The sequence below is a fragment of the Passer montanus genome, unplaced genomic scaffold (genome assembly GCF_014805655.1).
Source record: "Passer montanus isolate IOZ18808 unplaced genomic scaffold, ASM1480565v1 scaffold9, whole genome shotgun sequence".
Classification (NCBI taxonomy): domain Eukaryota; kingdom Metazoa; phylum Chordata; class Aves; order Passeriformes; family Passeridae; genus Passer; species Passer montanus.
The window spans coordinates 8,615,517-8,636,672 of NW_024374367.1; the positions used below are offsets into that span (position 1 = coordinate 8,615,517).

The 21,156-nt window shown below is 45.1% G+C and overlaps 1 protein-coding gene across 1 annotated transcript; it reads right to left on the reverse strand.

Annotated features, from left to right (window-relative positions):
• Nucleotides 1–643: 643 nt before the first annotated feature.
• Nucleotides 644–18,595, reverse strand: ACOX2 (acyl-CoA oxidase 2). Its single transcript, XM_039734399.1, has 15 exons — nucleotides 18,373–18,595; nucleotides 17,413–17,688; nucleotides 15,941–16,103; nucleotides 13,146–13,297; nucleotides 12,777–12,884; nucleotides 11,965–12,084; nucleotides 11,378–11,493; nucleotides 10,808–10,980; nucleotides 9,578–9,740; nucleotides 8,739–8,929; nucleotides 7,434–7,595; nucleotides 6,367–6,472; nucleotides 4,174–4,391; nucleotides 2,339–2,468; nucleotides 644–1,610 (listed from the first exon to the last, which is right to left on the reverse strand). Exons 2-15 carry the CDS (start codon nucleotides 17,570–17,572, stop codon nucleotides 1,548–1,550), a joined length of 2,025 nt encoding a protein of 674 aa, XP_039590333.1. The 5' UTR covers nucleotides 17,573–17,688; nucleotides 18,373–18,595; the 3' UTR covers nucleotides 644–1,547.
• Between the last annotated feature and the right edge of the window lie 2,561 nt (nucleotides 18,596–21,156).

The window sequence follows — 21,156 nt, forward strand, 5'->3', positions numbered from 1 at the left end:
AAACAAAAAACCTCCCACTCAAATCCTGGTTTTTTTTGTGCTGCTGAGTAGTTTGGGTGTTCTGGTAGGGCCCTGGTTTCTTCCGTTAATGATGTAAGTTGTTCCTTTTTATGTTAATCAGTTGATTAAAATGTCTTCATTACAGACAAAGCTTGTGTTCTGGAAACTGCTTTAGATTGATAGAAAGATGGCAAATATTTGTACTAGCTAAAGGGGTAGGGATGGAGGGAACACAGAGCCTAAATACTTGTAGCTGCTAATAGAGTTGCCTGGTTTGTCAGCACTTTATGTAGTGACTTTATATATATAATTCTAACTGCAGAATGCTTTTTCTATGTTCGAGTTCAATTTTCGAGTCAAATTCTGTGGCTTTACTCAATTTCATACAGACATTTCTACTTGTCCTGGTTTTTTTGTCATAGTTATTAACAGAATTGGTGGTTATGATCTAACTTGGTTGCAGCAGGAGTAAGGGAGTTGGCATCTGTTTCATGGAGTGGATCCTGTTCTCCCATGAAGTTCTCGTCCCAAGCAGGTGGGAGCTTTCCATCCCATATCTGGCTCTAAACGCTGCCTTGGGGGTATTTCTCTGTCATATTTTGTCTCTTCCTGTTCATACATTGCAGGTTTTTGACTTATGTAATAAGAGGCAGCAATGAGAGCTTTAGTCTTGCTATCAAGGAGGGAAGAGAAGCAGAACTGAAGAAGCTCAGGAAAAGTTGTTTCTTTCTTGCAACACGTGGTAAGAAATATTTGTGTTAACTGGCATTGAATTATAATCACAAGATGTTCTTTGCAACACTTAATTTATGAGCAAATTAATGACTGGCCTGGATCAGCTTGCCCTTTCCATAATTATGAAGTATAATAATTAGAGAAGCAGTATTCCAAATAATGCATTTTATTGGAGCTCAAGATTTATAGAAATGAGCAGCTCTATTAATGGGAAGGTAAATTCTGCAGACTGGAGTTGGCATCAGCTTTGTCTGCATCTTCATTAGGCAGGAATATTCCAGTACTGAGCAAATCAAGAGCTATTTTAATTGTCAAAACAGATGCACATTCTAATATAGTTTCTGATTGAAGAGAACAACTTGTTCCTAAAAACAAAGGATCATGATTTCACCATGGATTTTTCAGGAAAGTTGGTTGGTTTGGGTTTTTTGAAGGCACTATATAGTTACAACATACTGAGAGAGGGTTCACAGTGTGGTGGTGTTTGTTTTTTTCCTCAATCATCATATAGCGGATTTAGAAAGAGAATAAGAAGGTAAAATGAGAGAGTTTTGATGCTGTCAAGACGCTTCAGGATAGAAGACAGTGAACCCTGGACCATTCCTGACTAGATTGTCTCACAGCAGCAGGTACCACTCAGCGCTGTTGGCATCTGTCTAATTGCAGATGGCTGGCTGAGAATCTTTCATACTTGTTGTAACTGCAAGTAAGCAACTGATTATTAATTCTGATTAGTCATTACTGATGCTTCATAAATGTACTGTGCACAAAGAACAGGAGGAAATGTGTGCCCTTCAGTTTGAACATGTTCTTCATAATTTTGATAGTGTGTTGTGCAGAAGTGGCTTCAAATACCTCTCGTAGGCTGGGCTCATCTGTTCAGAAAGAGAATGTGGAAGGGAATTAATGGCAATTAAGAAGGGAAAGGCTATTTTTTTTCCTTAAGAACAATCTCTGAAATACATAAAGCTGCACTACTTAAAAATAAAAAAAAAGCAACCAACAAACCAGCAGCTATCTCAACTATGTGCAAGAACTTTTTTTCCCTATCATATGTGCTGTCCTTCATAACCAGCACACCACACTCATCCCAAAGGGGACAGCATACTATTTAACCTCAGAAAATATGCTTGGAATTGAATGTTTGCTGAAGGCAAATTTTGTGTTCAACTGTGGAATTTCAAAGGGATACCGATTACCACAGTAAAAATCTCACTCAAGGCCACATGAGTTTTCAAACACAGCAATACATATTTACATCACAAAAAATTTTTACATTGCTCCACAGTATGGATGAATTGAGAAAGCAAAGCTCTAAAGATCGTGAAGGATCAAATTGCCTTGTTTAACACTTACACTCTTTCTGGTTAAACATATTTAAAAGTCCAAGTTTTGCACTAGTAGAAGCATTAGTGTATAGAAAATACCCTGCATTTAGTGCTGTTCCATAATATGTAAACAGCCTTTTATTTAACTTATTCTGTACAATGTGATACAAAGAGGAATTAAAAGCTCTTGTCTCTTGTTTGTATTGCTTTTGTTAGAAGAGAAGCAGTTTCTGCCCTGGCTGCTTGGAGGCTGCCCAGCTGTAGTTCATCCCTACCTGGTTGGTGGGTGACTTCTGAGCCCACTCGTAGAGCCGCTGGTAAACCTGCCCGTCGTAGCTGCCCAGAGCAGAGTTCAGGCTCTGGTCTGTGAAGTCAAAAGCATCCACCAGTGGCACAGCATCCTTCCTACAGAGCACAGCAGTGACATTCCTGTTACTGAGAGGGTACTGCTTTGCAAGATGGGAAAATAAACATGGCAGTTTCCAGGTTTCTCCTGGAAAACTCATGCCAGTTTTCTTCCTTATCTTTACTGGGGGCAGGAAATCCTGCTTGTTCTGATTCCTCAGAGACATGTCTAGGTGACCCTGCCTTGGCAGGGAGATTGGACTAGATGATCTCCAGAGGTCCCTTTCAACCCTGATAATTTTGTGATTCTGTGATGTTCTACTAATGCCCTGAGTTGTCTGTGCTGCTGAGGGGGTGTTTGCAGGGTCTTCACCCTGGCTCCATCCCAAATTCAGGATTCATGTCAGATTTTTTCTCAGTAGTGTCTGCCAAGTTTGTTCTTTTGATTTTTGTCTTTCTTTTATTTTTCTAAAATGGAATAAGGTTCCTACTAGATTGATGTGAAGTTGCTTTGCTGATCTTCAACCTTCATCTGCCTTTCAGTACTTCCATTATCTCATCATGAGGTGTTGAGCTCTTCTATTCTGTTCATATCTGTAGGAGCAAAACAATCCTGACCCATCCAAGGGCCCATCTAGCCCAGGGGCCAATGTGACAGCATGGAGAGCCACAGCACAGGCAGCATCTCCTAAGCAGGAGGTGGTTTCTTTTTCCTCATCCTTCCATCATGTTGGGGGTAGGAAGTTGTGCTGGCTGTACCTCACACCTGAGGTACCAGGATGAAAAGTGGTTTGCTCAAATGTGGGCATTTCTATCTTCCAGTTCCTTTTGGAGAAGAGCTGTCTGAGGGTTTGGGAGAGGCTGTGTTTTTGCTACAGACCAGGAAGTGGTTATATCCTTTCTACTAACTGTAAATATGTAAATACTGCATTCTTGAATCCTGTTAACAAGGCATGGACTAACACAGAAACTGCAATGAATTCCAAAGACAACATGCTAGGCTTTTGAAAATGTTATGTTAGGCTTATCACTTAATTCAGATTCTGTTATCAGTTCTGAAAACCCATGCTGTTTGGCTCAGCCCTGTTCAGCCCTTGCTTATAGTGTGTTCTTGTTTCTCTCCAGGTGGCTTAGGTGGAATTTTAGCTACAGTAGCAACTCCTCTGCACCATAAGTTACTATGTTCTAAACAAACAGCACAGAGTAGTGAAAGCTGAACCCTTTGTCAAAAAGCCTCAGTGAGTGTTGTGGTAAGTGAAAACCTTAACTCAGAACTCAGAGCTGGTAATAAATGGTGTAGAGCAGATGCATCTGAAGTAGCTGTAGGCAGGATTGTTTGGGTACCAGTTGCAGCTCAGCCATGGCAACAGAGTAGGCTGTATTAGCTGTGGCTTAAGCAGACTTTGCAATGTGTGATGGGTTGCTGTGGCTGCCTCCTGCCAGTGTGCTCTGACTACATATTTCCCTGCTTTCACTCTACTGCAGATGGTAGAAAGTGTTCATGACTTCTTCATTTATAATTTAAGACTTCATGTTACAAAACTTTAAGAGATTGCAGAGGAGCTGGACACTTGAGTTTGTTTTGCCATGAAAACAAGCTATGAGTAGACATTTCAATCAATTTCTAGTACTGCCAGGCACTGGAAATAAAAACTGAATGAGGTGAATTGACTGTGGAGATGTTGCCATAGGTACAGCAGCACCCTTTTCTATCTAGCACAGGGATAAACTGGATAGCTGTGTGTGTCCTGCCAAAGCAGCTCACCGAATGACAGCCAGGAGGTCCAGGTAGGATGCTGTGACCATGTCCATCTGAGCTGCAGATGTGTAGCCATCATGCAGGAAGGCTCCTGTATTGGAGAAGATCCCGTGTAGTGCAAAGAGGTCACAGAGCTGTTTCATAATCTTCTGGATGCCAGCCTTGGTCTCGAGTTTTTCCACAGTTTCTACAAAGTTTTTCACTGCAATGTAGTGGCAGTGAGCCTGGAAAACAAATGCAATCAACAGTGAATGCACCTCAAACACTTTAGTAGGCCAAATGACTCAAATGTTCTTGCAAAGAATATAAAACCTTTTCATTTCCCTGGCACTTCTCCAGTCTGTATCCTTTGTTTGCTGGGTGACCAGGCCTTTTGCATTCATGGCTTACAGCTACAGCAGAAGACAGAATGTGCAAACAGTCAACACCATGGTATTTGTAAACCCCAGAAAACTGCTTCAGAAATCATGCTGGTACTTATTCTAAATAGTTCTGATCAATATCCCAAAGAGTTTCTGTGAAGGAAAACATTGGAATGTGCTTGTGATGTATGTTGGTTGTACATCAACAGGAGAAAACTTCTGTTGAAGGCCTTGGCCCATGGTGCTTTGGGATCAGTGTCCACAAGGCTTCAGCTCTGGAAACACCATTGTCAGAGATAAACAACCAAATTTACCTCCCACTTTTGTGGTTTTAAGTGAACTGGTAATTTTGGGGCCACACACCAGTAGAATGTCTGACCCAGAAATGACAGAAATATTAGCAGAGGTGCAGAGGAGCTGAATTAAGCTGACTCTTGCTATGTTGACACTGCTGGGGGTGGTTGGTGGTGCTGGGATCTGTGTGGGTTCACTCCCCCACTGCACAGTTCCCTTCCAGCTGCAGGTGTAAGCATGGCACACCTGCACTGCAGCTCTTCCTGCTGCCACGGTGAAGCAGCAGAGGTGGAGGCCACTGAGGACTGCAGAACCTGCCTGAGAAGCTGAGTGGCCCTGAGTGGCCACTCAAGCAATTCACCTGTGTGGAGTCTGCCCAGTGTCTGAGCCACTCAGCTGAGAGCTGGCAGGTGTCAGTCCATGGAGCTGCCATGCCAGACGTGTGGGTGAATCTCCAGGGAAGGTATGGAATAAGAAGTAAATACAGAATTGCTCCAAGAAGGCAGCAACATATCAAAATTTTAATAGTATGGGGAAAATTCAAGGGGTTTGGATGACTTTTCCTCTCCCTGAAACACTTAAGAGATTTTGGGGGCATGGATCTTATTTTCTGAAGAGTCTAGTAGCAGCACTGATGATACCACAGCCAGCCCTCTGCTTATGTTAGGCTCTTCAGAAATAGTTAATGATGTTAAAATAAATTGTGGATCTGACAGGAAAGGGAAGGAAAGGAAAAAGAAAATGAAAAAGGAAAGGAAAGGAAAGGAAAGGAAAGGAAAGGAAAGGAAAGGAAAGGAAAGGAAGCCTTCACCATAACTGTAGTGGAATTGCACTTAATTGCATATTAAAAGAATTTTGGTTTTTGGAGATACAGCACTATCAACAGATTTAGTTTTCATTAATATTTAGGGCTTTTCTCCCCCCTTTTCTGCTTAATTCTGTACTAATTCACCCTTGTTTTAGGGAACAAATGCTGCTGTCCCAATGCTACTTCAGCTGAAAGCATCTCTCATAAATTTGATTTATCTTTCAGCAGTAGTTAACATTGCACTTATCACTGGTTTTCACTCTTTTCCCTGCAGTTATCTTTCCAGCAGATGGAAGAAGTACCAGGCATGTTTCATCCTTTGCTGTGACTCCACCAGCTTTCAGTGGAGTGGTTTTAGGAAGAATCCTCTGGGCACCAGAAACGCTGGATTCTTATAAAAAGATGAGTGTTGGCTGGAGATGGTGGAGTTTTGTTGCAGGATATGGGAGGTCTTCCAGCGCCAGTAGTGGCAGCACAACTGTGAATGTATTTTTTCTCCCTTTCATTTCTCCTGGTCTTTTTCTACCTGGCCTATACAGACAGCACATTTTTCAGATAAGGGATTGCTTCTTAATACAACTTTTCCACCATGCAGCCCACAGTGATGGTTTGTGGTGTCTCTTAGATGCCAACAGGAAACAATAAACAGCACTGAGGCTTTAAGCTAATCATGCCATTTCTGTTGCATATTGTTTCATAAGACAAACATCAGATAAGCAGATAAATTTTGCTAACCTTTGCAGCCTGCACCAGCTGCACTGTGCACTGGTTCCACGCATCATGCTTTTTGACTCCAGACTGGATCAAGTCCTGTAGTTTTGCTGCTGTGCTGCTTGTGAGCCTGGAGAATTGAAAAGCACAAAGCATCTTGTATGTGCATCCCACATGCATGAATTTGCACTCAGGAGTTATGTGTGACTGAAGTGCAAACTGGAATTTCTGACATCTGGAGTTATCTACACTCAGTATGAGTGAACTTAGATTATGCAAAATCTAAGTATAAATTGTGAGAAGAACCCAGACCACACTGGTCCTGAAGGATTTCTGCCTTCTCAGCTTCCAAGGTAGTTTACCAGGGGTTTGGCTGAGCTTTTCCTGGGCTGTGTGTGTGTAAGGAGAGTTTGCAAAACAAACAGTAATACTGGACTGCTGTCACATTATGTTTCTCCTTTTCTACACAGGGATTCAAATCCTGTTCCCACTGAGGAAGCTTTTTGAAGAGTGACTGTTTTTACACTGGTTTCAATGACAGCAGAGTTGTCTTTTCACCTGATTTTCAGAGGTGGCACCTATACAGCCCATAACTGTGTACACAATTCTGATACTACTCATTATATAATTTTTATTTATGTTGAGTTGCTGAATGTGTGTAGTTGAAAGGCTACAGACAGAATGAGAGGCTCTGTTCTTGCTGTGGTGTAAACTGAAAACAAACATCACTTTCTCAGGTATGTGAAATTTTAAGATTCTAATAGAATTGCTCAGGGTCTAATAAAGATTTTACTGGATGGCAACTCAGTGATGTGGTCTGGGATTTATTTTAATTGTGCCACCAATGCTGTGAAATGTAGTTGTTTGGTAGCAAATGGCTTAAAAACTTCTGAGTGTGAACGCTTCATACTGAACATCTGACATGGCTGTTAATCCTGTGTAGCCTTCCTTTTCTTTTTCAGGAACAGATGGTACCAAGCCTAGTTTAACTTATTTTATTTTACCTCCCTTTAAAGCAAGGAAGAAGCTGAGCTCTTAACACATTTCTGATGTCAAAGAGAGAAATTCTGTCTCCCATCCTCTGTACTGACCTGAATGCCACGTGTTGATAGGCCTCAGTGTAAATATCTGGCCTGAGAAAATCCAACTTGTTCTTGGCTGGACACTTCCCATGTTTCACTGCAGCCAGATAAGTGACAGATGGTGGCACAGGCTGGCCAACACTGGCTGCCATGAAGCACTTAATCAGGAACCTGGGAAGAGGGTAACAGTCAGAGCAGGGTATGGTGGTGATCTCCTTGCAGCAAACAGACATGCAGAAAGTAAAGTGGGCTCAGGTGAGGAGCAGCAAGGTGTGACCCATCCCATCAGTGGCCCAGAATGGACTTGAACAAGTAATGACCTTTTGTTTTGTATGTTATCACAATAACTTGATCTGGTGGGTCTCATGGGGGGCCTGTCTGCCTTAATTAATACTACAACAATCCATAATGATAATTTTTTCAGCAGAAACTTGCTGTGGCTATTAGCAGTCTCAGCAGTGTAGTGATTAGATACATTATCAACTTTGCAACCTGAGTCTCAGTGCTCTGGAGCTTTAACAGTGATTTGGTCTTACCCTCTGGGATCCCCAACACAGTCACATTATGTCAACACATGAGACCCTTGGAGAGAGTTCACAAGGAGCACTTCCCACTCCCTTAGTTTTTTGGTACTTCTGCTATGAGCTACACTGACCAGGTCTGGAATTAAAAGGGTACAGCATTTCTCTTGACTTTGCTGTAGATCTTGCAAAAAGCAGTAATGAGTGCAGAAATGTCTGCATGCTAGCATGGAGCTATGTGGTGCTCTGACCCTTGGAAGTGCCCTGGTGTTCTCCTTCTAGTAAAAACAAACATTATTAAAAGTTCAAGCAGCTGTAGTTTCTTTATCCTGTATTTCATCTACTCTTGATAATCACGAGTCTGCATTTGGAGGAAAGCGATGTTCTTGGAGCATGACTCATCCACTTTCAGTATCCAACAACTTTGCTTCCTCTGAATCAACCCCACTTTACCAATATTGCATTACATGGCACCATTGTCACATTGGTTGCTTAAAAAATTAACCACAAAACTTTCACAGCAACACCTTTGCTGTGTGCTACCAGGCAAAGAGGAAAATGAGGTTATGCAGAACAGCACCTGCATAAGTCCCCAAACCAAAAATAGAAGAGATAATCCAGTTCCCACACACTTCCATGCTTAGACTGAAGGCATGAATAGTTTATATCCTGAGCTGTATTTTTAGATGTTGCTGTGAGAAAGGAGTAGCTGGTTTTACTGGTTTTGGAGAAGTGGTAAAGATTGAATAAATGAGGGGGGCAGGCTTTTAGATGAACACATTTGAATTGTTACCTGGCAGTTTGCAGGAGCAAAATGGTGTTTTCCCCTTCATAAATACAAGAGGCAAGTATTTTGGTATACAAGGAAGGCAGTCCACTCAGCAGGGAGTAGCCATGGCCCCCACAGGCCCGGAGACAGATCTCCACTCCTGCCGTGCAGTGCTGAGTGATCACGGCTTTAAAACCTGAAGATAATGCATGGAGCTGTTAAAAAAGAGAGAAAAAAAGCAGAGTATTACCAGTGGAATCCTCAGAATAAGTTCATTTTTTAAAATTTTGTGCAATATCTGGGCATGAAATCCCTGTCAAGTTCCCCTTGGAATGCTGGTAGCACCTAGTTCCCTGAGCCTGACCTTTGGTGTCTCTCTAGGATGCTGCACATGCTCCTGCTGGGCACACTGTAGTCAGTTTATGCATTTCTGGGTTTCTTCCAGCCAGTTCTGGCTTTGGCCACCTTTGTTCAGAGTGTGTTTTCATTTCAAGCACCTAATTGCAAAATATTCTGTTCTGTTTAAAAAGTCACATCTTTGGTTTTGGCTCAGATGTACGCGCATGCGCATTGTAGATGAAGTTGTGTAATAATGCTTTGTGCCACCAGCTACTTGGAACGAGGTTTTGGACATGCTTTTCAAGGACTTTTCACTCTGCAATGGTTCCCAAAACAAAAAGTTTGGGGTGGTACAGCGAATGCTGTTGCTGACTGGTTGCAGATCTGGACACGTCATTTGAGCTCTTAGTGCTTCCTCTTTCTCCACTTCTCTAGTGCTGAGAGGAATGCTTGTCCAGTTTGCTAAAATACTTTAACATTTAGGGAACAGAAGTGCTGTATGAGTTAATCCTGCTGCAGCTCACCTCTGGCAGCATGTCAAAGTTCTTCCTCTGGATCTCTCTGTACCCCCTGTTGAATAGCTCCTGCAGGTAGTCGTTGGTGAAGTGAAAGGCATAGGCTGCTGCCAGCTGGGGCAGCAGTTTCTCTTGCTGAGTCTGGTAGTCAAGGATTTTTGCTTCTTGTTCCCTGTTGGAAGGCAGCTGATGAAGCAGGGAGAGTGTGGACATGGGCATAGCTACTGTTACTTTACCTGCTGCAGAATGAAAATGGCATTTTTCATTACCAAGAAGTAGTGTGTGAACAAGACTGAGCTGACAGTGTGGCAGAAAATCTGTCCAGCTTGCTGAGCTATTGGAGAAACAAAACCAAAAAAAGACTAACAGTGTAGAAAAGGCTCTGTGTGGTCAGTCAGTACAGAGGGCAACAGGGACTGCAGGAGAGGATGAGAATGAGGCCTTCAAGGACAGCAACTTGTTAGGTGCTTCAGAAAAGGCAGTGGCATTGCATCCTGAAAAACTTTGGATTTTTAAATGGAATCTTTATGGCCCCGTGTGTAGAAATGTTTCCCTGAAAATATTTGAGTCTGAATTATTTTAAGTTTTCTGAGCTGTTTTTGGATGTTCTTTATCACTTCTGTGGTTGGTACATTTAGGACCTCAGTCAATGGAATTGGTTATTACAATAGTTCAGCTGCTGTGCTCTTCTGTTTGGTTTCTGTTTGAACAAAACCATGTTTTCACTAGGATCTTTCTGCTTTTGAAAGGATATTTAAATGGAAATCTTTGTGATCCATTCAAATTAACATATTTCTTTAAAAATAATGGGGATTCAACACGGAATACAATTCAGTGCTTAAAGTTTGAATATTAGATTTCTGGATGTTGGAAGGTATTTTAATGTCGCATCGACTAGTAGGACACTATGGAATAAGAATTCAGCAACTTGTCCACTTTGTCTGGATTCTGCCCAATTATGGGATTACAGGGAAGGCCAGTTATAAAAGAATAAGGGGCCTGTGTGAGCCACTGACCTATTCAAAGTATGAAACTTATCTTGGAAAGAACTGTAAACATTCTCTTGTACTTTGACTGAAGCTCGTTAATGTAAATAATGGCGAAGCATGTTTATCATGCCCTGTCTGGGCCAGGAAATCAGCCAGTGATGGGCTGAAAGATAAGATGAAGAGAAGAAATACAAACTGGCGTGGGGGAACACAGTGTGCAGTCCCCTCCCCACGGGATGCACGGCATTACCCAGGCTTTAGCTTGGACTGCCGGCGAACCACGGAGTAGCGGATGGCGATGGTGCAAGCCTTCATGAGGGGGGTCAGAACCTCGTCTGAAATGAGCGAGATGCGCACTGTCGTCATGGTGAAATAATTAATCTTCTGTGACCCCTGTCTGACATAGGTGCCATCTGGTCGAACCTAGAGTAGAGAGAGGCTGTCAGATGCTGCCTTAGTCAGTACTACTGTGGATGTGAAATCGCTATGCACAGGATAAAATGGACATAAAAATCCTTCACTGAATGCAAACAATGCTTTTATGTTTGATGGATGAAAGACATCCATTTGAAGAGACAAACTCTTGCTGTTTGTGGCAGAGGTAGGTTCTGCCTGCCCCATAATCCCCAGCTTCTGAATGTGGAATTCTTGATGCTGACTTTCATTTAGGATTCAGGTATTTTCTGCCCTTGGTAAAACCTCAGAGACTTGCTGACACTCAAAGGAAGATTTTTGTCCCAAATTTAGACAGGTCCCTGTTGTCTCTCTGGCTGTGCAATGAGAGTCTGACAGCAAGTTTGTGATGTGAGTCCACACATACCTCACAAAACTTGCTCAGCATGTTCTCCCTGGGGATGCGCACGTTCTTCAGCAGGAGGTAGCCATTGTCAATGTGCTCAAAATTCATTTTGGGACCAATGTCTCCTGCAGTTATGCCTGCAGCAGGAGAAAACACAGCCTGCTTACTTCCACTTGAAGCCTGCTTACTTCCCATTTTGTGCCAGGATAGGGACCTCAAAAGAAGGGCATGATCAGCTCTGCTTCTTCCCCAGCATGGGTGTTCTTGCCCAAGGGGTAAAACGGGCATTCGAATGCCTTGTAATAGTTTCCATGATCCATTGACAGATGGATCTGTGCTGGCTGGGGTCAGAACTGAGGTGTTAATGCACAGGTTCTCAGAGCAGCCCAGGCTTCTGCTTATGTCAATGGCTTGGTCTGGATATAGCTGAAGATAAACTATATTTCCCTTCAGATCAAAAGGTTGGGGTTAATAACTACACCTTGGCTATCTCTCTTGGCTTGGTTTTGGCAGTTACAACTCGCCCTGGGCCCAATGTTTTAGAAAACATTTAAGGACAAAATAGGCAAAGCACCTGCACAGGTGCTGCAGTGTCTGGGGTTATTTACCTGGGCAGAGGGAATGGTCCTGAAGGCTGCGTATCTGCACGATGAAGGGATGGATGCCATAGCACTTCCCATGGATGTACAGCTGAGCAAAGACCACTGTGTGGGTTGCTGATCTTCCCACTGTGAGAAGAAAAACAGCCCCATTCCTTTAGGACAAGGTACAGCACAAACACAGTTAAGAGAGGTCAGTACTAATAATGTGTTGGGTCTTTGGTATGGGTCAGCATAAGTGTGTGCTGGAAACTACAAATCAGCCTGCTCTTAGCTCTCAGAAGTTGCACCATCATTCTGCCTCTGTTGCTGCCTATGAGGCTTGGATTAACAGTTTTGTAACAGAATATGAGAAAAAAATAAACAGTTTGAGCTAATGTAATGGTGAGTGGGAAGTGCTGTGGCTGTTTCAGTGACTTCAGTTATTTTCTGTGAAATACCTTCCTGAAGGGAGCAAAGAATTTCACACTTGAATCATTTATGCTGAGACTGTCTGATGACTCGAATCCTTTATGCTGATGACCTCCCTGCAGTTTTTGGTTGTCTGAGTATTTAAAAAGAAGAGAAGATTTATTCTTGCAGAGGCAAGAACTTTCCTGAGTGAAGTTCTTCAGCCTGCAACCCAAGGGGTTTTTGTAGATGATGGTGGCTCCTTTGTGGCCTTTGAACTTGGAAACCCCCTTTCTCTTACTTGCTTGTCCATGTGAGTATCTTTTATTGAAGTTTTCTGCTAGCACCTGGGCCCCCAAACACAGATCTTAACCAGGGTAGATGGAGTAATGGAAGGAGGCAAAAACCAAGATATTTTGTGTGGTACTTACTGTCTCCAGGCCACCACTTCATGGCAGAGATCTTTGGTGTGTTCAGTATAAACTCCTGAGTAGCAGTATCAAAGACTGCTGTTGTTTCCAAACCCTGAAGATAAGTGCCTTTAAAAAAGGAAATTAAACAAATATCTATCTATGTATCTATTTCCTGGCATATCACAGGGATGGGGAGAACAAAGGATCTGTGGAAGCTGGCTGTGGGTATTATCAGGGTTTTGTGGTTACCCTTCTGATGAGAACCATGAACAAGAACTCAACCACCCCCGTCCCACTAAAGGATGGACACTCTGGAGTCAAATTCCCATGGGAATCTGGGCTGCAGGCTTGTGTCACAGAGAAAAGCTGTTTTCCCTGCAGCCTTACCGTGTCCCAGTTCAGTCTGGGCATAGCTTCCAATCAGCTTGTGCTGGGTGGCAAGAGGAATCCACTTGGCAATCTGTTTGTCCGAGCCCAGCACTGAAATACTTCTCATGAAGACGCGGTGAAGGAGGAACGCGACATCTCCTGACAGTGCCCTGCAGAGAAGGCACAGGGGGTGTTTTTGAGGGGATGAAGTTCCAGGCATGTGATGAATGAGGCAGTGGCACTGCAGTGGTCACCAGACAGTACCACCTGCTGCCTTTTGATTTCTGCCTTGTCATACCTTGCCCAGCACCCAGCATCAGCACAGCGTTGCAGGAAAAGTGCCCTTCCAAGCTGCTTTTGTCTCTTCTTTCCTAACAGAGTTTGCATATGTGTTGCTTGCTCATTTTGGTCTTGGAGGAATTATCTGTTCTGAGTAGCAGACGCTGAGCTAAAAGCACAACCCAGCTCCAAAGCTCCTGACACTCTGTGAGCATTTTATATTTTTATTTGACTTCATAGGATTTTGTTTCTTGATTATTTTAGTCAGATTTTGAGGCTGAACTAAAAAGAAAGAATAAAACAGCACCCTACTTGAAAAACCCCAAACCCTAGCAATTCGCTGTGAGGCATATTAGACTGCATTACACATGTAGGTATCTGGGACCTGGATCTCCTGAACTTTCCCATTCCCATTCTGGAGAAATACCATGGTATGTTGTGTACTTTTTGCTGTTTGTTTGCTGCCTTTTGCTGTCAGTGAACAATACTAGGGTTCATGGAGATTTGTCCTGAATTGAGATGTTATTTTCTTGTGGAAAAATTCAAATACATCCAAGTAACCCCTGGTTTATTATCTGGTCAGGTCCATTGCCATCATGATCTGCATACAGCCTAAAAAGCCCTGTTCCAGAAACTGTGTATGGGAATTTGGGTACAGTGATTTCCATGGCGCAAATGAGAAATTTATTTAAGCTTTTTTTGTGTGTGTGAGAAACAACAAGAAAACGTGAGGAATATAACTACATCCCTCTTCTTGGGATTCCTCAGAACAAGGCAGAATCCCCTCACAGATACAGGCACATGCACAAGTGTCTGTGCTGTTCTCAGTAGCTGAGTGGCTGTTAGCACATTGCTTTACTGCAGTGCTCTAGAGAGCATCTCCTTTCACATAGACACATTCTGTTGTTAACAAATGACTCTGACCTTTCTTTTATACTGGCCCTGAGAGAGAATTAATCATGCTGAAACAGTGTGGGGGGGAAATATGAACAAAGAAGTTGAAGGAAAATTGCTTTGATTAACAGAAAATGACTTAATGAATCCTTGGCAGCCTGGCCAGAAATAACATTCCTTTAGCTGATTTGAAAAGCTGGATTTTAAATTGTGTGAGTGATTCACTGTGCCTGGCACTGGGAGCCAGGGTTCTGTCATAAGAGCTTGGTGCTCACCTGGAGTTCCATAAAGCAAGAGCTGCCCTGCCAGACAGCTCTGCTCCTAATCCAGCAAATGGGACAACACAGGGCTGGTCCTGCTGCAGCTTTTGGCATCAGGGGGCCTGGTAAAAGCTCACCTGGGTGGGATTTTTTTTTGTTCTGAGAGAGCAGTGGAGAGCTGCTTTTTAATGGGAATATAATGATCAGGTCCAAGAGCTCTTGATGGCACATTTCCCCCTTCATTAGTTCCGCTCACTGTAAGTGGTGAAAAGCTCAGCATAAAAAATTATCTTTCATATGATGGGGACAACTTTTTAGCAGGGCCTGTTACTATAGGGCAAGGGGTAATGGCTTTAAACTAAAAGAAGGTAGATGTAGCAGGGCCTGTTACTATAGGGCAAGGGGTAATGGTTTTAAACTAAAAGAAGGTAGATGCAGACTAGACATAATGAAGAACTCATTTTCAATGAGCATGGTGAAACAGTGGCACAGGTTGCCCAGGGAGCTGGTGGATGCCCCCTCCCTGTAAACATTCCAGGTCAGGCTGAACGGGCTCTGAGCAACCTGATCTAGGTGAAGATGCCATTGCTCATTGCAGAAGGCTAGACTAGAAGACCTTTAAATGTCCTTTCCAACCCTAACTGTGCTATGAGTCTATGAAAAGCCAAAAAGTGGCTCTGAGTGTCAGCAGTGCTGTGTAAGGGACAGGCACTGCCCTTCAGGGTGACACCTCTGAACTTGCACCTTCCTACTGGGTATGTGACCCCACCAAGCAGACAGTGTGCCCTGGGCCAGGAACTGACTGAGCAAAGGGGGAAAGGAGGGGCAAGCAAGTGAAATGTGGAGCTCAACCCCACACAAAGTGTTAAGAAAACTTTTAAAGGAAAGGACTGTGAAAATACTTTATTCTCATTTGCCTACAAACTAAGGTGAGTTTTCTCCTTTTTTTTCCCCCCTTTAATAAAATATGTGTTTTCTAGATACACAAAATGTAATCTTTAATTTATTTAGAAGTCAGTAATGTAATTGAAACAGCACCACTTCCCCTTCTGGTTATACATTTAAAAATGTCTAATGGGTGGTAGGAGAGCTGCACCAAAGTAAGGAGGTTGTTGAAGTGGAAATCTCATGTTGTGGTTGTGAACTGCTGTGATCTATCACACTGTACCCATGTGCTGCTCTCTGAGAAGTTCCCAGTAATGTAGCAGCATTTTCCCTTTTCCCAAGTGTGCTGCTGAAGTAAAAACCTGCAGCACATTTTTTATCCAAACCTAGTCTGTCAGCTGTTGGCCTTTCCTGGCCTTTGCTAAAGCTGATTCTTGTTAGCATACAAAAGTTTTAACAAAAAATTAGTTGTACATTAAAAAAAAAAAAAATCACCTGTAAATGTACTTATATTCAGGTCCATCCTCAGTCCATCCCATTTCATGCATCTTTTTCTGGAGATGAACAGCCTTCCTCACTGCTGCTTCGTACCTCTCATTCTGGGTCTGGAAATACTGATTTTCTCTGCTAAATACAGGGTCAGATTCGATAGCTTCCACTGCAAAGCAACACAGAATAGTTGGTTCTCCTGGGACTGGGGAAGTGCAGGCAGTGCCTCCAGCTATGTTCAGGAAGAGCAGGCAGGACTGGACTCATGGATATACTGATGCTGTGATTTTTAGGGCAAAGTTAGATGTGACAACAGAACAGTTGGTTCCCCTGGGGCTGGTGAAGTGCAGGCAGTGCCCCCAGCCATGTTCAGGAAGAGCAGGCAGGACTGGACTCATGGATATACTGATGCTGTGATTTTTAGGGCGCTTGCAGGCAGGTTTTGTTTTGCCAGTTCTGGCTCCCATGGCTGTCACATCTAACTTTGAAAAGCAGTCTGGGGTTTGGGGAAGCAGAATTGGAACTGAGTGGGTCTGAGAGAGGGGTCTGTTCAGTGGAAATGGTGACCCTGCAGGGTAAGGAACCCTCCCTGGTCAGGGTGGGAGAGGTGACTTCTGGCAGAAATGCCAAGGATCCCTCTGCCTCCAACAGCTGTGAGGGCAGTAAGGGCTGTGGTGAGCTGCATTTTGCCCAGGCTGTGGTGAGTTGCATTAGCCAGAGGGTGGATTATGGCTGGAGCCTGCTGGGTGTCCTGCTCGGGATGTTACCAGCCCATTGCACTGTTACACAGCAACTCAGAGTCACTGTTTCTGTGTCAGTTTGAACACTCTCCTTGTCCATTTTGCCTTAAAACCTTGAGTCTATTCATGTGGAAGGTTACACTGAACTCCAGTGGCACTGTGAAGAGGGCAATCCCAGTGGCTGTGGTGTTTTCCTTTGGTAGGTGTATAATATGGATGCAGTTACAGAGACAACAGTGAGAGCTTTTTCCTCTATTTCTTCTGAGCAACAGTCATTTCTTGGCACACCCATCACGAGTGAGAGCAGCTCAGCCTGGCTGAGCCAACCCACGCAAGAAATTCCCACCTGGATGAGCCCGACGTGGCAAGGAGGAAAGCTGGCTGTGGTTCACACGTGATGTGCATTTCTGCACAGCAGCACCAGCCCCTGCACGCATTTCCCTCACACATGGATGCTCGACCCTCAGTTCTTGTATTCCAGTTTAACCAGTCTTGCCAGAGACAGGGGATGGGAGCAGGGAGGAGGAAAAGCTTCAGACAGCAGGAGTGGCTGCGGAGGAGTCGTACTGATTTACATGAAGAGAAGACTCCAGCTTCACACTCCCACTTTTTAAAGAGATGGGGGATAAGCAAATGCCCAGCAGCACAAACCCCACTGTGCTGCAAAGGAGCAGCAGAGCAGCAGGACACAGGCATGGCCCCCAGCCCCCAGCAGGGCCTTGTCTAAGGGTCACTCACCCACTGCCCTCCGTATCCGTGTCTGCTCTGCGCCACCATCCAGCAGGGCTGTGAGCTTCTCCACGCAGAAGGAGGCTGTCTGCCGCTCGCCGGCCAGGTCGGGGTTCACGCTGCCGAGCACTGAGCCCTGACAGTGCTTGCTGGTCTCCAGCAGAGCCATCCTGGAGCCTGCTCTGCAGAGGGACGGGGCTCCTCTGGCACTGGCACCCGTCAGTGGATGCCTGATGGAGGCGTTGGCACAGCGAGGGTGGCTTTGGTAGGTTGGCCAAGATGTACCTGCACAAGGGTTGCGTGAATATTTAGGCACTACCCTGTCCTCGTTGCAATGGGCAGTGCAGATTTATGGCACTTCAAGGAAATCAAACTGCAGGTTTTATGACATATTTTAAAATAAAATTTTTTTCTTTTCCCAGTCAGTTCCCAGTATTCTATGAGAAGTTAATGCTGCAATATCCCACGGCTATGTGTTAATGTTTATGGGAGTTTCTGGCCCAGGACTCACAGGCACTGGTGGCTCTGCCTGTGCTTCCTCATTCCTTGGGGCTCAGCTTTACATTAACCCCTAACCCCATGTTAGTGAGAATGGTTGCAGGACACTAGTAAAAACAAAGCTGTGGTGAGTAGAAAATAAATCAGATTTTTCCCTTGAAGAGGCTGCTGCCTTTACAAGCATCGTATTACTTTAAGAAATACAAACTCTGGAAACCACTGCTAATGTGTTATTAATTCCTGCTTTTTCTGCTATTCAGGCCTTTAGCCCAAGGTGTCTGGCGGCAGAGAGAAAAGCCTCGGGGCAGCGCTGGGCACACACGGCCGGGGTAACGCGGCGCTGCCCTTGAGCCCTCACGGGAGCGCGGGGCTGGGGGCCGGGCACGCCTCGGCCTCCGCTTCCTGTTCCGTGAGGCTGCGGCAGGAAAACGCGATTCCTTTCTCTCCGTGCAAACGCAGTCCCCCACGTACCTCGTCCCAGGCGTCCTCCGCGGGGCCGTCCGGCTGCTGCCTCCTGCCTGGGCCGCGGCTGCCGGGCCCTGTGCGGGGACCTTGTCCCCGGAGCCGGCGCCGCGGCTGTTCCGGGGAGCGCTGACCTCTGCAGGCAGGACAATCCCACAGCCCCCGGCGCTCTGGGCTCTGCGCTTCCTAACGGGGCTGTTCTGATCCCGCTAAGGGCACTGGCGCCTTGGAGACTGCACTTCCAGCTCCGCCACCCTGCCCTTCTCCCGGTGTTTTTAATTTTGGTTTATTGTTTTGGTAGCCTGCTCCGGGTGGAGAGCAGCACGCTTGGGGCTGGCGCTGCTCCTCGCTGGGGGTTTGCCGTGCTGTCAGCGTTTGCCCAGCTGTGTCACGGCACTGCCCTCAGCCCTTCCCGCAGTCGGGGTGCAGGGCCGGGCTGCTGGGCTGTGTGCCCGAGGGAGCCCGACACGGGGATGTGCTCCCTCACCTCCGGCCGTCCTGAGCCTGTCCCTGCCGGGACTGCCGGGCAGGCGATGGGAGCTCACATCCCTCACACCCGCTGACCCTGGCTGCAGCTGGGTGAGCCTGACGGGAGAGGAATCCAGCAGAGGATCAATCCCCGTGCCCAGGCTCATCGATGGGCCCTGCTGCCGGTGTGGACCCACGCTGGAAACTGCTTCGTCAGGGAACGAGGTGGAATGCTTGTGGTTCACATTGCAGAAAGCTTGCTTTAACACGGGAAGTTAAGCAAATGTTGGGGCATGGGATGTAGTTTTGGGTAACGATAATTTTAAGCCTGGAGCTGAGTTTGTTGAACCGAGCCCAGCAGCAGTCAATGGGAGCAGCCAGCTGCAATGCAGTGAGTGGCTCACGGGCAGAGGACGGTGTGTTCGGGATCACTGTGGTGGATTAAAGATGCCACATGGCTCCATCCCACTCCCAGAGTGACAGGGTGTCCTGTGGATGTGCCATTTTCTGGTCTGTACTGCACAGTATCACATCCCACAGTGACTCAGGGTCATGAGTGGTTGGGAGGCAGTACATCCTTCTGAAGTGCTCTGTGGGATTTTTCCATTTGTTCTTACATTTCCTTCTGCTGGAGTCAGAAGTGCTTGGCCTTGTGCTTCTTGGCTGCTGTTTGTAATTCAGCGAGTGGGTCTGGATCTCCTGAAGGGAGGGTGAGGGATGGCAGATTGGAAGAAGCCTGTCCCTGAATCTCTTTGCAACCTGATGTTCATGCAGGTTTACATTTGGGCAGGCTGAGGTGCTGCCTGAGCAGGTCAATGCCAGTCTGTGTTAGTGAGGTCTGAGCTGGAGAGCCACCAGAGCTGCACACCCAGCTCGGCACCAAGTGCCAGTGGATGCCCAGAAATCTCATGGGCTGTGATGAGAACCAACAAAACCCACAAGAGCACCTGGTCATGGTGTGTTGGAACACTCTGTCATTGTTATGTTGATGATAATTTTGCATTTTTTCCCATATTCATTAGGCTGGATCTCAGCAGTATCATGACCAATTCAAGATTTCATATAATGCTTTCATCAACACAAAGTTGATGAAGTGGGAGTTTTAGATAATTTTGGAAAATGATCTAAGTATGGAGAAATACCTAGGATAGGCAGAGGAGAATTCCTGGGAAGGGGTATTCAGCCAGGGCCAGTCTGAGGGTACCACTAGCTTGAGGAATAAAACCAGAACCTGCCATTTCTGAGGCAGTCATGAGGAGTAAATCAGGCAGTAAAATGTAAGTGTTCCTTGACAGGAAATTTCAATGCAGCAAATTATCTAGGAGCACTTCAGGAGTGAGTGCATAGGAGAAGAGATCTCAGCATGACCTGGATAAAGAGCAAAGCTGGTATTGAAAACTCTGGCAGTAAGAGAAATCCCAGGCAATGGAGCAGTTTGAGCATAGCTAAAAGGTTTTTATCTTTAAAGAGCAGAAGTGATTGGTTCTTACTCTCTTCCACAGAAGAGGAACTGTCACAATAAACAACTTCCATTGGCATCCATGCATGGAGGGAGGTGTGTGATCACTGTCAGGAGTTTTGGGGCACAGCCCATTGAAACCTCACTGCTTGGTGCTGGGAAAGGTTGATAAAGCATTTTACAAGGTCCTGCATGAGTGCCCTGGTCTCACATCTCACCAAAGGCCTAGAGAAGATTTGTTGCTTTGAAAGGTTTATGCCAGGAAATGAAGTACACAACCTGCCATGGTAGGGTAGCAAGGGAGCTGTTATTGTCAGCATCAAAGAGGTGGGAAGATGGTTTGTAAACCTGACCTGAAGAACAGGTTTAGAGAACGGGATCTCACCCCCAGTGAGGAGCTGGCTGGCCACACCAGTGCCACAGGGAACACCTCCCAGTGTGGCATCCCCAGCAGATACCTGGTGTCTGAGAAATGCATCCAAGCACCACCTCTGCCTTGTTCTGAGTGGGATGCTGGCATCTGTGCTGATAAGGATGTTGCTAATGAGACAGAGAAGTCCTTTTCATTTACTTTGCTGTGTTTTAGTCCTGACTCTCAGGAACCATGGTGTGTGTGACCTGCATGTGTGAAGCATCATGTATTTTTCTTATTTCCTAAATCTGTGGCCTTTGGTTGCTGCTAAAGCAACTTTAAAAATGTTCTAAAATAATTAAATAGGCTCACTAGTGTGAGGATTACTTGTCAGTTAAAAAGTGTGTTTTAAAATTAAATCCAAGAATGTATTTCCTTGACTTTGTGTGGATTTTACCCTGCCAGGCAGGTGGGCATCCCCAGTCAGTTAGGACTCAGATTGGAATTTCAGTGC